Source organism: Dermatophagoides farinae, unplaced genomic scaffold (genome assembly GCF_024713945.1).
Source record: "Dermatophagoides farinae isolate YC_2012a unplaced genomic scaffold, ASM2471394v1 contig9, whole genome shotgun sequence".
In the NCBI taxonomy this organism is placed as follows: domain Eukaryota; kingdom Metazoa; phylum Arthropoda; class Arachnida; order Sarcoptiformes; family Pyroglyphidae; genus Dermatophagoides; species Dermatophagoides farinae.
In genome coordinates, this window is record NW_027461524.1 from 48,598 (window position 1) to 62,414 (window position 13,817).

Consider the following 13,817-nt stretch of genomic DNA (forward strand, 5'->3'; position numbering starts at 1 on the left):
TATCCAAGTTGGGTGTTCCATTGTACTGGTAAACCTTGATATTGTTTATATCGCTACTTATGATTATTTCGTGTTCTCCAATATCTGAAAACGATTCTGAAAAACGTACGTCAGTTATGGGCGAAATGATTTTATGATCCTTTATAAAAAGGGGTGTAGAAATGTCGTTTACATTAAACACGTAGACCTTTCCTAAATTAGTACCAAATGCAATTTGGCTACTTTTTTCACTACAATCACAAGTGAGAAATTTGAGTGAGTTATCGTAATTTTCTTTTTCTGCGTGATTAAAAATATTAACGGGATCTAAATTATTGTTATCAAATATTTCAATTGTTCCAGTCACAGTGCCAGCAATTAATTTTTTACTAAGTTTATGGTAGGCGATACATCTAACGTCGTACCCAACAGTTTCTAATGATTTCAAAAATTTACCTTCAGAAAGATCAATTCGTAAAATTAAATGATCTGTGGTTGCGATGTAAAGTATAGCGTCGTTTTTGTTATATAAAAGTTTAGTGCCATTGAAAGGAATACCGAATTTAAAAAAAAGACCCCCTTGGTCGTGAAATTCAAGCACTTTGTCACTTCGTAAAATGGCAAGTTTTTTGTAATCTTCGGTAAGCCAAATAAAATCTCTTATTTCAGAGTCGATTCTTCGAACGAACTTAATAGCTAATTCGTCCAAATCATAGACAAGTAAATCTGGAGGATACATGCCTGAGACACCAAGATAACGTTTGTTTATTGTCAATCTAATTTGATTGCTATGCGAGGAAAATTGAAACCCCTGGAGTATTTCAAGTCTGTTCTGAAAATTGACATTTTTCTTCAGGCTTTGATTATTTTTTAGAGCGTCTTCAATAAACTCAGGTAAGGTTTGGTAAGCACTTAGCGTATATACTTTGTTCCCATATGATATGATAACATCGGCGTGTGTCATATTAATTATTGGTTATTCCAAGCCATATATTTGTGACTTGAAAATATAAAAAAAAAAAGAAATTTTTTGGCCGTAAGGCTTTGAATAAAATATTCTAATATTGCAGTTCTAGCTCGTTCACTTTGTTTCTAATGACAGACCGGGTTTTATTAAATTTGTCTCATAATCTCGTTCCTGACCGACTATGGATTGCTATACCTGTGAAAAGAAATTTCACTATGAAGGAACTGAAACTTTTAGTTTCAGCTAGAACTGGATCTGACGAAAACTGTATTGAATTGTACAAAGTTGAAAACTTGGAAAAAAAAAGTTTATTAGACTCAGAGCATCCGTGTTCAGATCTAAACGACCATGAAACAATTCACGTTGTTGACAGCAACCCTAACTCCATATTGTTGCAACTAAAAGAGAATCCCCTTGTCCAAAGATACAAAATAACGAGAGAGCAATACGAAAAGTCAGAAAAAACCGCCTACACACAAATAAAAGCATTAAGGGAGCAGTATTATAATTCCAATCGCGATACACATCAGTTTGACAATCAAAAAGTCGTAGAGCATTGCAATCAAAGGTTTGGACTGGGCTCCGTTCAGCAAGTCATTGATGCGGGATTTTATATAAAAATTAATAACATCAATGTGAAAGGAATCATCAAATACATTGGATATCCATCCAAATACATTCAAAAACTGTTCGATTTAGAATATAAGATAATATATGGGGTCAAGTTAAGTCAACCCGTGGGTCTATATGACGGCACAGACGAAGACGGAATGTGTACTTTTGACTGTGAAGGAAAACAATGCGCAATATGTATTTTGCCAGAGGATGTTGAAATCATAAAAGACGCTTCTGAAGGCGATAATCCTGCGTTTACCTTTAATTAAATCATTGAATGATGTTTTGAAATACATTGTCAGGCAAATCTTTTAAGTCAAAAATTTCTATGTTGTTTTCTAACTTAATACCCGTATCTATGTTTTTCTACGCCAAATATGATTTATTGAAAAAAAAACATACCATTGTGAATTCGGATAACTTGTTGACTTCCTCAATATGCTTCTTTAAGATTCTGCAATGCTTTTGCGCTAAAATTTCACATTCCTGTATATCATTGCTTATTAATTTAGTGAACAAATCGTTTTTTGTCGAAGCAAAAAAACTCAAATCGTCTTGAGTTATGTTTCTCGAAATGTGAATAGGGTGATCGCCAGATCCGTTGTGGGCAGAAAAACGTTTTTCAAGCTTGTCCATTAAATAACCCTGTTTTTCGATTATATGAAATCTTCCGGTCCATATATAATTTTTGGCAATAGATATGATGTAAATATATGTAAAAAAAAATAAAAATAATTTTCTTTTTATAAAATAGAAAAAATTTAAACATTTAACCATATAATGACAATAACTTTATTTTTTAAAGTATTCTATAATTTATAGAATTACTAGACACTGTTTAACATTCGATAAGTTCATTATAAAATCTAGATTCTGAAAGTTATCTAGGGATAAGAAAACTGTTTATATTTTTAAATGAAAAAGTATTTTGATTAAAAGTGTCAAAAGAAATCTTAAGAGGCTTTTTGGGTGTATAAACATTATTAAATATTGTTATATTAACCGAAAAACTCTTCAAGTAACTGAGATTGAAACTTCAAAGCTATCTAGCGAACAAAATGGTAGCAAGTCACCATGGTAATTCACTAGCATAAAATGGTTTATATGTGCTATGGTAAGCACGAATTTTTTAAGATATACATGAAAAGTAATTGATATGTTTTAATCATGATGATTCATGTATATTTATTTAATTAATTAATCAAATTTTGATTTTTCAAAAAGAGTTTACTTATAGTTCCGTCAGAAATTTACCGAGACTAAAATAATTTTCGATTCACTGCGTAAAACACCTAATCGTTGAATTTGACATAGAAGCGTAGGCATTAACAATTAGTTGTGAGATAGAATTTACTTAGGGGTGGGTGTTGTTAGACTCAAAGGTAATAACAATGTCTGGATAATAATATGAGATACAGAGATAAAGTCATGTCAGTAGAAGAATTCAATTCTGGAATTTGTTCAGATCTATTTTTTGATAGCGTTTTGTTTTTATTAATCTCGGCTACTAGGTTGGGTTCTATTTAAGTAGAATGTGGCATGTATAGGACGTCAGATATGTTAACTAACAGCTATAAATCTTTGAATAAAACTTTACTCTTGGAGAAAATATGGTTACCTACTAAGACCGATGAGAATAACAGAATATTAATGAGTCTGTTGAATTTGATAGAGTATCTTTCAGGAATGTTTGCGTTGACTTGGCCGACCAAATAATCGAAACATAGAGAATGTAAGGATATTCTTAGAGCAGTACTTATAGAATCAAACAAAATCTTAAACTCTTTGAATTTGCGGCATAAGCGGATTGCGTAAATAGATCCGAAGAAATATAACAAGTAAAAGAATAAGAGGAAGTATTTGTTTAATTTGTTCCTGAGTTTGCTGTTGATGTCGAACATGATGAAAACAAATCTTGTGAAGTAGCCTGAGATTGAATTCAAAGATAAGGGAATGGCTGAAAGCAATGGGTAAATACCAGGGTAAATTATGAAGTTAGTTGTGTTCAGCAGGAAAATCATAAGAAGATACCACTTGACACTTAAGACGAGAGATAACATAGTTTTCTTAGAGTTGACTATCACAGTTTCGTCAATGGGAGATAACTGATTTCTTTCTTCATCTTCCGTGTCGACAAGTTCTTCATATTCAACATTGATTTCTTTCATTTGAACTACACCGTAATCGGAGTAAGAAACGAAAATATAAGAAGCGATGAAAGTTTGAAAAGTAGCGAATATAAAAATAAAGTTGGCGACAAAGAACTCAGAAACACCGAAAAGCTTTACAACAGTTTGCATTAGTTTAGAAAATTGGAACTCAGAACTTGCCATATCGGTGTTGACGGAGAAGAAAAGCGATAAGAGTATAAAACAGAACGCCATGTTGAATAATAAGCAACCGTAGTCAGCGTATTTTGCATCATGAGGGTTCTTTATTAATGGTGTTATAGCGGTAGCGTCCAAAGTTGATGCTAACCCGAAAAAAAAACCACATAATTTGAAAAGTCTGATCAATGTTTTGATGTGTGTTGATTTCGTCATTCCTAAGCAGATACTTAATACAATAAGACCAATAGCCTTTAAGATCATCGATGTGTGCATATTGTGCAAAGGGTTTCTGTAGTAACAGGCTAACAAAGAGCTAAAAAACATTCCAAAGTCGAGGTACTGGAGAGTCTCAAACAAATTTCTTTTGAATTCGTTTATTTGGCAGTGAGGCTTATCGTCTAAACTAGTGCAAAAGTTTGAAGCAAACAAAAATTCAGAGACGTTCGTATATGCATTAAGTAGGGTTTCCTGCGAGGTTCCTACCAAAAGATAAAAACTTTTTCGCTTCAAAGAAGTTAACATCTTTACTATGATTATGATTTAAAAAATTTTTTATTTTTATGAGACAAAAAATAATTATACATATTTTTGCGAATTCGAAAATTTGTACTGTCGTAAGCTAAAAATTTAAGAGAAATTTTGGAACTATTATAATACTAATTATAAATCAAGATATATTAGGTAAATTTTATTTTTGTATGTATACATATGCCACTGCACAAGGTTTACCCAAGGGTACTCTGCTTTCAATTGCAAAGCAGTCTATAAAAAATAAATCCGATCTAGATAATGTCGTCTCTCGCATGCCTGGTGATTACATAGAAAACGCTGATCGATCTAAACTGTTTGTCGTATTAACAAATGAATTAAAAAAAAATCTAAGACAGATCGGCCTGCCCAAAAATGAACTGACTGATTCTGAAATAGAAATCGACATTATTATAAAGCAAATGGGCGAGTCTGAAAATCTTGAACTAAAAAAAACAATACATCAACAGCTGAGTAACTGCGAATTAAAAAAAAAAAAAATTAGCAAAAAAAATCGTAAACTAAACAATATCGATTTGATCAGATTGAATCACAAAAAAAAAAAAGCTGAGAAGTTTTTGTCTGTAGACAAAAAAAATTGTGAAAATTATAGACTCAGTGGTTTAGGTTTTTTCAAAGAAGTGGGATATGTATTTTTTTTAATAATCGGTTCGATTTTGTTTGGATGGTATTTTTCTAATTTTTTTAATGTTACCAATTATAGCTACAAATTAATATATGGTCTTTGTACATTATTAGTAGTGGGGCTTATAGAAGCTATTCTATGTGTCGTTAGATCAGTTTAGTGATCTTCTGGGTTTTCATTGCTGCTTGCGTTTACTGAGTTACTGACTTACACATAAAATAATCTGATGAACGTGGAGTTGGTTTGCTATAGAAAATCGATTTCAACACAGACTCGTGGTTCTTTAGTGAAAAATTACGTTTTAACATTTGGAATTTGTGTATTTGTTCAGAAAATCTTTTCTTTTCTTTATTAAATTTGATTATGTTTTTTTTGTTTTTGACTTGCTGTATTACTCGCTGAATTTTAATATTATCTGATAGGCTATACAATCTTTTTGTGTTTTGGTCCTGACCAGATTTTAGATGTTTAAACAAAGGAAACTTTTCACTCGAAAATGTTAAGCCTGGACAAGTGTAAATACTAGCAAAAGAGTTTTTTCTATAGTAGTCTGTGATATTTTGAAGAGTTTCGTTTTGGGAATAAGAGGGCTCGGGTGGTTTGGTGGAACCTATGAGAACTTTCTGCATCTGGTTAATATGCAGAAGATCGGTAACAGTCAAGTTTCGATCGTCAATTACGTTTAGCGACGGAGTTCCCGTTTTGTCAAGTTCTTTTTCAAAAGAATGAAAAATTTTGATATCTTCTGGTTCTGTGTTACTTACCGAGATATATATGTCATGATCAGCGGTAAATTCGGGTTTGAGTAAATGAGAAACATCTATTTCTTGATTCAGGTATAGTTTCTTCTTATTTAAAACTACTTTTTCTAAATTGCTGTTATAGTATAGAGAACGTAATTTCACCGGGTCAAGAGAACAAGAGGTAGCTTTTGTTGCACGGTTTTCGTAAATCGAATTAGTTGTGTTGCATTCAAACTCGTTGTTATTTTGTATAAATTCGGAAGTTGTGTTTTTTTTTTTGCCTTTTGCTTGATCACTGTCGTTAAAAGATTCTATATTATGTGCTATAAAAAGTTTTTGGTCATTGTCTGTATTGTTTTCTGCTGAAAAACTATCGGAACTGTCATTCTGTAGATTGTCGTTTGAATAACTGTTTATTGGCTTATAAAGTTCTTTGGTTTCGCAGTCAGCAAAACCTGGGTTGCAACAGTCATCGTCAAGCTCGAGATCGATAAAAGGCCGACTGTCAGTAAGTCTTGCAGATTTAAATCTTAATTCTTCTTTTATTCTGCACTGAGCTTTTTGAATTTTTGGTCTGATCTGAAAAGATTTATTATAATTTTCCTGTATTTCTGGTTTTATATTATTTAGCATTCCGTTGTCTGTTCTTTTGTTGACATACAAATCTTTAATGTAATCGTTATCAATTGTACTACTTTTTGTTGTTTCCTTTATTCTAAATTTATAATTGGAATAATTATTACTTATTGACCTTCCGTTATGATTTTTCTGAACTTGTCGATTGACATGAGCATTATGCATGTTCATTCTAGTTTCTTTTTCTGGGAAGTTATCAAAATGTGCTGCTTTTACGGTTTGAGGGTGGCCAATTTTATTGGCAGCAACACATTTGAAATTCGTATTAGTATTCGTATAAAAGTCATTCTCTTGATGTTTAGTTGTAAAAGTTCTTTTATATCTTTGGCCATTTGAAAATTTAGTTGTATTGCTACTTATAGACGATTGCTTGCAAGAACATGATGAATTCATGTTTCGTTGAGTTGAATCGGAGCTCAATTGACTAAAAAGTGTTTTAGTAACGTTTAGCTGTGAGTTATTAGTAGCTAAGTTTGTTTTATCAGTGTAACAAAAACCGAGATCGGGTTTTGATTGGCTCAAATTTCCGTAATTTGCATAATTTCGTTTTGAGCTAAGTGTTTCATCGACGAAAGCTTCGTTAGAAGGTTCTCTTGATTTTTTGGGTTGAGACCTGTCTGTGTGATTTATATTAGTAACATGGGATAACACGAGATTAGAAGGCTGGTTTATACGCATGCTAAAAGTGCGATTGTTTTGAGTCTTTAAGTGAACAGTTACCGGAGTAGCAATTTGATTTGAGTCAATACCTTTTTGCAAATTATTATTTTGAATTTGCGTTCGACTAGGATATGAGGCTTGGCGAGTTGTTGGTACGCCATTGTTTATTTCCAGCGACCTTGTACAACGACATATTGGACTATCTGCAAAGTGGCTTTCGCAAAAGTTTTTTGAATCAAAGTTTTGATATTTAAAAGTCTTGCAAATCGGCGTATCTAATTCAATAGAAGACTCCCGTGTGTTTCGAGGCGAAAGCATCGGTGATTGATACAAATCCTGAAACGCATGTTTAGTTCGAAAAATCGGCAAATCATTTATCGACTCTGTACTCGACTTGGCGTGTGGAATATTCATAACAAAGCTAGCTTGTAAAGAATTGTTTTTTTCAATGCTTTTCAAAGGCTTGTAAGAAATTCTCACTCTGGAAACGCTAGTCTGATCGATACATAAGTTATTGGTTGAAATTCGAGAAAGCCTAGCAGAACTAGTACTAATCGTTCTAGAATCGACCGGGTTTGAATATATTACTTGTTCATTCGATGTACTGCTTAAGTTGCCTACGTCAGTCATAGGTGATTTAGCATTGTAATCTTCGTAGCATCCCCTGTTTGGAGAAACCGGGTTGATGTTCATAAATATGGGAATTATAGACTCTTTATTGTTTTCCTTGTTAGGATTGTCGAAATTCTGCGGCAAAGGACAGCAGTTGTCAATGAGTTTTTCTTCATACCGATCAGGATACGTAACCGGCAACGATAAATTTGATTTTCCGCTGTTCATGAAAAAATTCTCCGTTATTAATGCGGAATTGTACAGCCCTGGTATGTAAATATTCTGAGATTCAATGCAATTTTTTGAATCCAACCAAGGCAACAACTCATAGTAAGGATTTTTTATGTACTCTTCAACCTGAGCCACGTCGGCTGGCACATATTTCACTGGAACGGCTTTGTTGTTGTTCAAATAAGATTGCAGGTGAAGTTTTCTCCCTGTGGAGTACATCTCCTTGTTTACATCCGTGAATCGAGTCCAAAATGACCTTACAGGCGAATTTGTTTTTTTCAAACTAGAGCGATTTTCATCGTACCTTTCAAAATTTGTGCAATCCTGGTTTCGCGTAAAATGTGAATTACGGTAGTTTGCGTAGAGAAAATACAAATCCACGTTTTTGTTTGCGTTATTGGCAATGTAATAATCGTGCCCTTTTGTTAACTTGTCAGTCAATCCACTTTTTCCACTATCAGTTAAGAAACGATTACAGAGCCGGACCATCAAAATACATTAGCCAACAAAAGATTGCTAAATCTTATTGCAATCATTTAGGCTTTGTTTATAATTTGGTTGCTTGGATTTGCATGTTGCTTAGACTTAACATGCAGCTCGAATTACAGACCGAAAGAATTTTGGTAGGTTTACAAAATCAATTATTTCGCTACAAAAAATTTAAACTAAATGAGAACCGCCGACAAAAAAAATAAATAAAAAAATTTCGAAGTTAGTTTTGATTGGCTCAGATTAAAAACTTGTCGTTTACGTAGCGTTTTCAGTCTTTTTTTAGAAACAATTTTTCTGAACACATTAGACACAAATTGTTCCATTTCACTTGTAGTTTGTACGTCAGGTTGGGGAAATCGGCCTTATCAACGCATTTGCTAACGGATTCTTCGACGAAGTAGTCGTTTAAAAAGCGCAACATTTTGTGGTATTCCGAAGGAATCTGAACATCCAGCAACATTTCCTGAACTACAACTATTTATTTGATGAAACATACCTTGCTTTTTGCATTCCTCTAACAATACTTGGTTGGTTGTTAAAAAATTGGAAAATTCATTTAAATTCAACAAAGCATTGATTGCATCCAGTCTTTGACACGCAATGGCGTAGTCTAAAGAACAAGGCTGATCACTTTTTTCTATCATGTCGGTCATGAAACTTAATTTATCATAGTTGAATTCATAGAACTGAAATAAAACTTCGCAGCAAGTGTTGTTCTTGTGTTTAATCGCGGCCATCAGAGGCGTGTAACCATCTCTGTTTCGAATATTAAATACGTTCTCGTTACAAGAAAGCAGGTAAGCCAAAATTTGAAAGCGGTTCTCCGAACATGCAATGTGGACAGGCGTATCACCTTCTAGGTTTTGCAGATTTGTGGCAAATGAGTACCGCAATAACAGTTTTACGGTTTGCACGTGACCTGATTCTACTGCGTGATGCAAAGCCGTATTTCCTTTAACTGAATCTTTTGTAAAGAAAAATTGGTAAAAATTGTTTGTTGAGTCTGGATTTACTCCGTTTTTATAAACAGGTTGGATTGACTGTGAGAGTTCGTTTGGCAAGTCAAGATTTATGGTCGTAATCTTGCTTGCACATTTACTTGTTCGGTCGTAGGTTTCCAGCCATTCATCTTCGTCTGCTCTTTCAGTAGCGTTTCTAGAATGGTTTGAAAACTCTGGTTTTATTTCTTCGTATAAAAACGTATCGTTTGTATTTTTCAACGAGTGTGTTGAGCAAAACGGTTTCGTACGACAAATAACTTCTGTACCGGAAAATACCTGGGTCAGCAACACGCTGATCAAGTATTTAAGGAGCCTGTTTTTTCCGGTTCGCGAAGCATGAACGTGTGGAAGTCCCCAAACAGGATGCGTTTTTATTGCAAGCACTGGAAAAATGATGATTAATCTTTTTACCGTTTCAATGTCGTCACGGGCAATCGCAGCGGTCAATAAATCTGACGTCAGTTTGATTGATTTAATGTTTCCCGAGTTTAGAAACACGTTTAACAAATACGAGTTAGATATATAAGCAAGCATCAGCGGGCTGTTCTTTGAGCTGCCAGGGTAGTAATTTAGATCGGCTCCCCAGTCCAGTAATAAATGTACCTCTCGTTCCAAATTCAACGAAGTAGCTAGAATAAGCGGAGTTTTGAAATCTTGTACGGAAGGTGCTTTGAAATTGACGTTGTAACCACTTTCTAATAGTAAATTAAATATTTGAAAATTTTGTTGTTTTATTGCTTCATTAAGGGGCAGATCAATGGTAAAATCGATGGGGTATAAATTTATTCCTGAGTCTATTAACAATTTTACTATTTGCACGTTGTTAGAACTAACGGCTCGATACAAAATGCTTCGACATAATAAATCAGTCACATCGATGCAAGCTCCGAAATCCACTAAGTTTTTCAATAAGTTAAGATTCTCAGTTCGTATCACGTCTGCAATTGGCAAAGTCCACACGTCGATGCTGTCTGAATCTTCACAGCGACGTTTTATAGGTATATTTAGCAAATAGGACGAAAATCGTTTGGCGATGCTTTTTTTAATTATATTTTCGAACGTCTGAGAAGAATAGCTGGCATTACTGATCAGTTGTTTGCCAACGAGTTTGTAAAGATTGCTCACGTCTCCGTTAATCAAAGTTGTGTCCAACTCGTTCAATAAGTTTTGCCATCCCAGCTGTTCAAAGCAAATTCTAGATGCCACTGTGCCGTAGAATTCGCAAAAAAACTCTTCTGGCACCTTGTTGTCGTTTTCTACTTCATTACTACCCGTTGAATCCGTTCCTTGTTGTGTTTGCTGATCATAAAAAAAAACAATTGTATCAAAATCAACGCTTGAGAAGCACAAATTTATTATATTTATGCTGGGCCAATTATTAAATTTAAAATTTTTTTTGAAGGAATTCCCTTCAAAATTTTCATTTCTAATGCAAACACAGCTTAAAAATCTTAAATACGTTAACTTTTTATTACAAATATAGGACATTGACTGATCAGATATTCCGGAACAGAAATCGAAGTTCAATCCAATCAGTTTAAACGCTTGATCTGAATCTTGATTGTTCACGGAGAAAGCTAAAAGATTTGGTTCTGAAAACATCAAGTTTATATGAACGTCTCTAAGCAAAACACAGTGTGAAAAATTTAGAACGATCCCATGTAGCTTTACAGAATCATTTAAAACTTTTAGTATTTCTCGCAGTTGCAATAGTATGTTGTTGCCGTCGCTACCCCTTAAAAAACTGAAGTCCAGCGTTCGATAATTCGTCTTCTTGGCACAGTATTCAGGGTACAATTTCCAACGATAGTCATAATAGTACTTGTTCAGTAGTCTAATTTTTAAAATTGTGTTTACGTCTAAGTAACCGTCTAATAAACTTGGGACATGTTTCCACTTATGATACAAAAAACGTTCAGAAGACTGATCAGACATGATTTAAACAATTATGTTACATTCAATTATCGTATTTCGTAAATCAACATAATCCTACAGTACCAAGGATTCAGATATACCTGTATCTACATATGAACTTAATTATTTTCAATTATAATTTACAGATAAATTATCAAATGATTAAAAATATACGTGAAATAAAAATTTCTTCAAGTTATTTTGTGATTTTTAAATAAAACAAAAACTTGTTTTTTGTTTTATGTAGCGCATGTTACATTGTTATGTCGTGTTCGTGAAAATTTATTTTTACATATATTTATTATGTCGTTGTTAAGAAGCCGAGGTTTGAAAGTTACGCTGGATCAAATAGTTCAAATTGAAGAGAACTATAACCACCTCAGAAAAACAAAAATTGTTTGTACTTTGGGTCCAGCTTGCTGGGATGTAGACAAGCTCGTTGACATGATTGACGCCGGAATGGACGTTTGCAGATTCAACTTCTCTCACGGTGATCACAAATCCCACACTCAAACATTGAACAACTTGAAACAAGCTATGAAACAACGTCCAAATAAGAAAATAGCTTTAATGTACGATACTAAAGGACCTGAAATCCGAACTGGATACTTCAAAGAAGCTGTTAAATCAATCACTCTCAAGAAAAACAACAAATTGAGAGTAACCACTGATTACAGCTTTAGAGGTGATGAAAACTGTATTGCATGTACTTACAAAGGTCTTCCAACTTCAGTAAAAGTCGGTCAAAACATCATGGTTGCCGATGGATCCCTCATGCTTGAAATCGTTGCACTTGGTGAAAACTATGTAGACACAATCATCATGAATGACGCTACCATCGGTGAAACCAAAAACATGAACTTGCCTGGTGTTAAAGTCGATCTACCAGTTTGTGGAGAACGTGAAATCAATGACATCATCAACTTTGCCATTCCCAATGCTATTCACTCCATCGCCGTGTCTTTCGTACAATGCGCCCAAGACGTTATTACCGTTCGCGAAGTGTATAAAAAGAACGGTATGGACGTCCTCATTATCCCAAAGATCGAAAACCTTGAAGGTGTTCTCAATATTGACGAAATCATTGCGGTCAGTGACGGTATCATGGTTGCTCGTGGAGACCTTGGAATGGAAATTCCTCTTGAAAAAGTCTTCTTAGCCCAGAAACTCATGATTGAAAAATGCAACCTTGCTGGAAAATTTGTCATTGTTGCCACCCAACTTCTTGAATCTATGATCAAAGCCCCCAGACCCACCAGAGCCGAAATTTCTGATGTAGCTAACGCAGTTCTTGATGGTACTGACCTCGTCATGCTTTCCGGAGAATCTGCTAACGGTCTCTTTCCAACCCGCGCTGTTGACTACTTATCTCGTGCTGCGTATGAAGCCGAAAAGTGTTGCGACTATGTAAGACTTTTCAATGACATGCTTGAATCCAAGGCCATTAAGAACCCTACTGAAGCAATTTGCGCCAACGCTGTAAGACTTGCTTATGACATCCAAGCCGAAGGATTTATTGTATTCACTGAGTCCGGAATTGCCGCCAAGTTACTATCTAAATTTAGACCAGCCCAAGCTATCATTGCATACACCAATTGCGAGTACACTGCTAACTCGCTCATGTACTACCGATGCGTGCAGCCCTCCGTGTTTGAATTTAAAGACAAGAAGTCTGATATCAAAGCTGCTATCAAGATTGCTCAGGAGCAGAACCTTATTCCCACTAAGGGTTCTGTCATAGTACTTTACTCATTAGACAAAACCGCTCCTGAAGAAATGAGCATCATGGAAGTAGTCGATTTATAAATTTAGTTATATTATAGATTTTATATTTACATGTTAACGTGCTAAATATTGCATAGTCATTTATTAGAAACATTATCAGTTTATATTAACAAAATTTTTTTTTAGTCTCTTTCTTTTTAGAGCCAGAGGAACTATTGTCCTCTACTGCGTTTTTGTACGAGTATCTGATTTCTTCTTGTTTAGCAAGACGCGATTTATATTTCAACCAGAGTTTCCCAGTTTTGGACTGGTGCTTTTTGAGCTGGTGCCGATCGTGTATGAAAATGCAGGTGTCGCCGTACCCACAATAGCCGGTTTCGTTGAAGTCCTTGCAAATCTCTTGGTTGAGATCGAGCACGTACGATTTTTCGTGGTTATAGCAGACGCTGTCTTTGTTGTTTTCAGTGACAAACTCGCTGCGGGAGTGATTTTTTAGCAGTCCTTTGATTTCTTCGGACTTATTTTTCGCAAGTTTTAAATCTGTGACGTCGGTTTGTACAATCGATTCCTGAGTTTTAAGAACGGGTCTAGATGCTTTTTTCGTAACTTTCGAAAGGTTTATTTTGTTGAGTGAGTTGTTGATTTCGTTGGTGTTTTGTTTGTCTTTTTTTTTATAAACCAACTTAACCATGTTGAATTTATTTTTGTATTTAATGAGATATAGTTTTAATGAAAATT

General features: G+C 34.4%; 1 protein-coding gene across 1 annotated transcript; it reads left to right on the top strand.

Annotated features, from left to right (window-relative positions):
• Nucleotides 1-11,692: 11,692 nt before the first annotated feature.
• LOC142598150 (pyruvate kinase-like) lies at nt 11,693-13,160 on the top strand. The gene has a single exon (XM_075735108.1). The coding sequence runs from the start codon at nt 11,799-11,801 to the stop codon at nt 13,158-13,160; it is 1,362 nt and encodes a 453-aa protein (XP_075591223.1). The 5' UTR covers nt 11,693-11,798.
• The last annotated feature ends 657 nt before the right edge of the window (nt 13,161-13,817 follow it).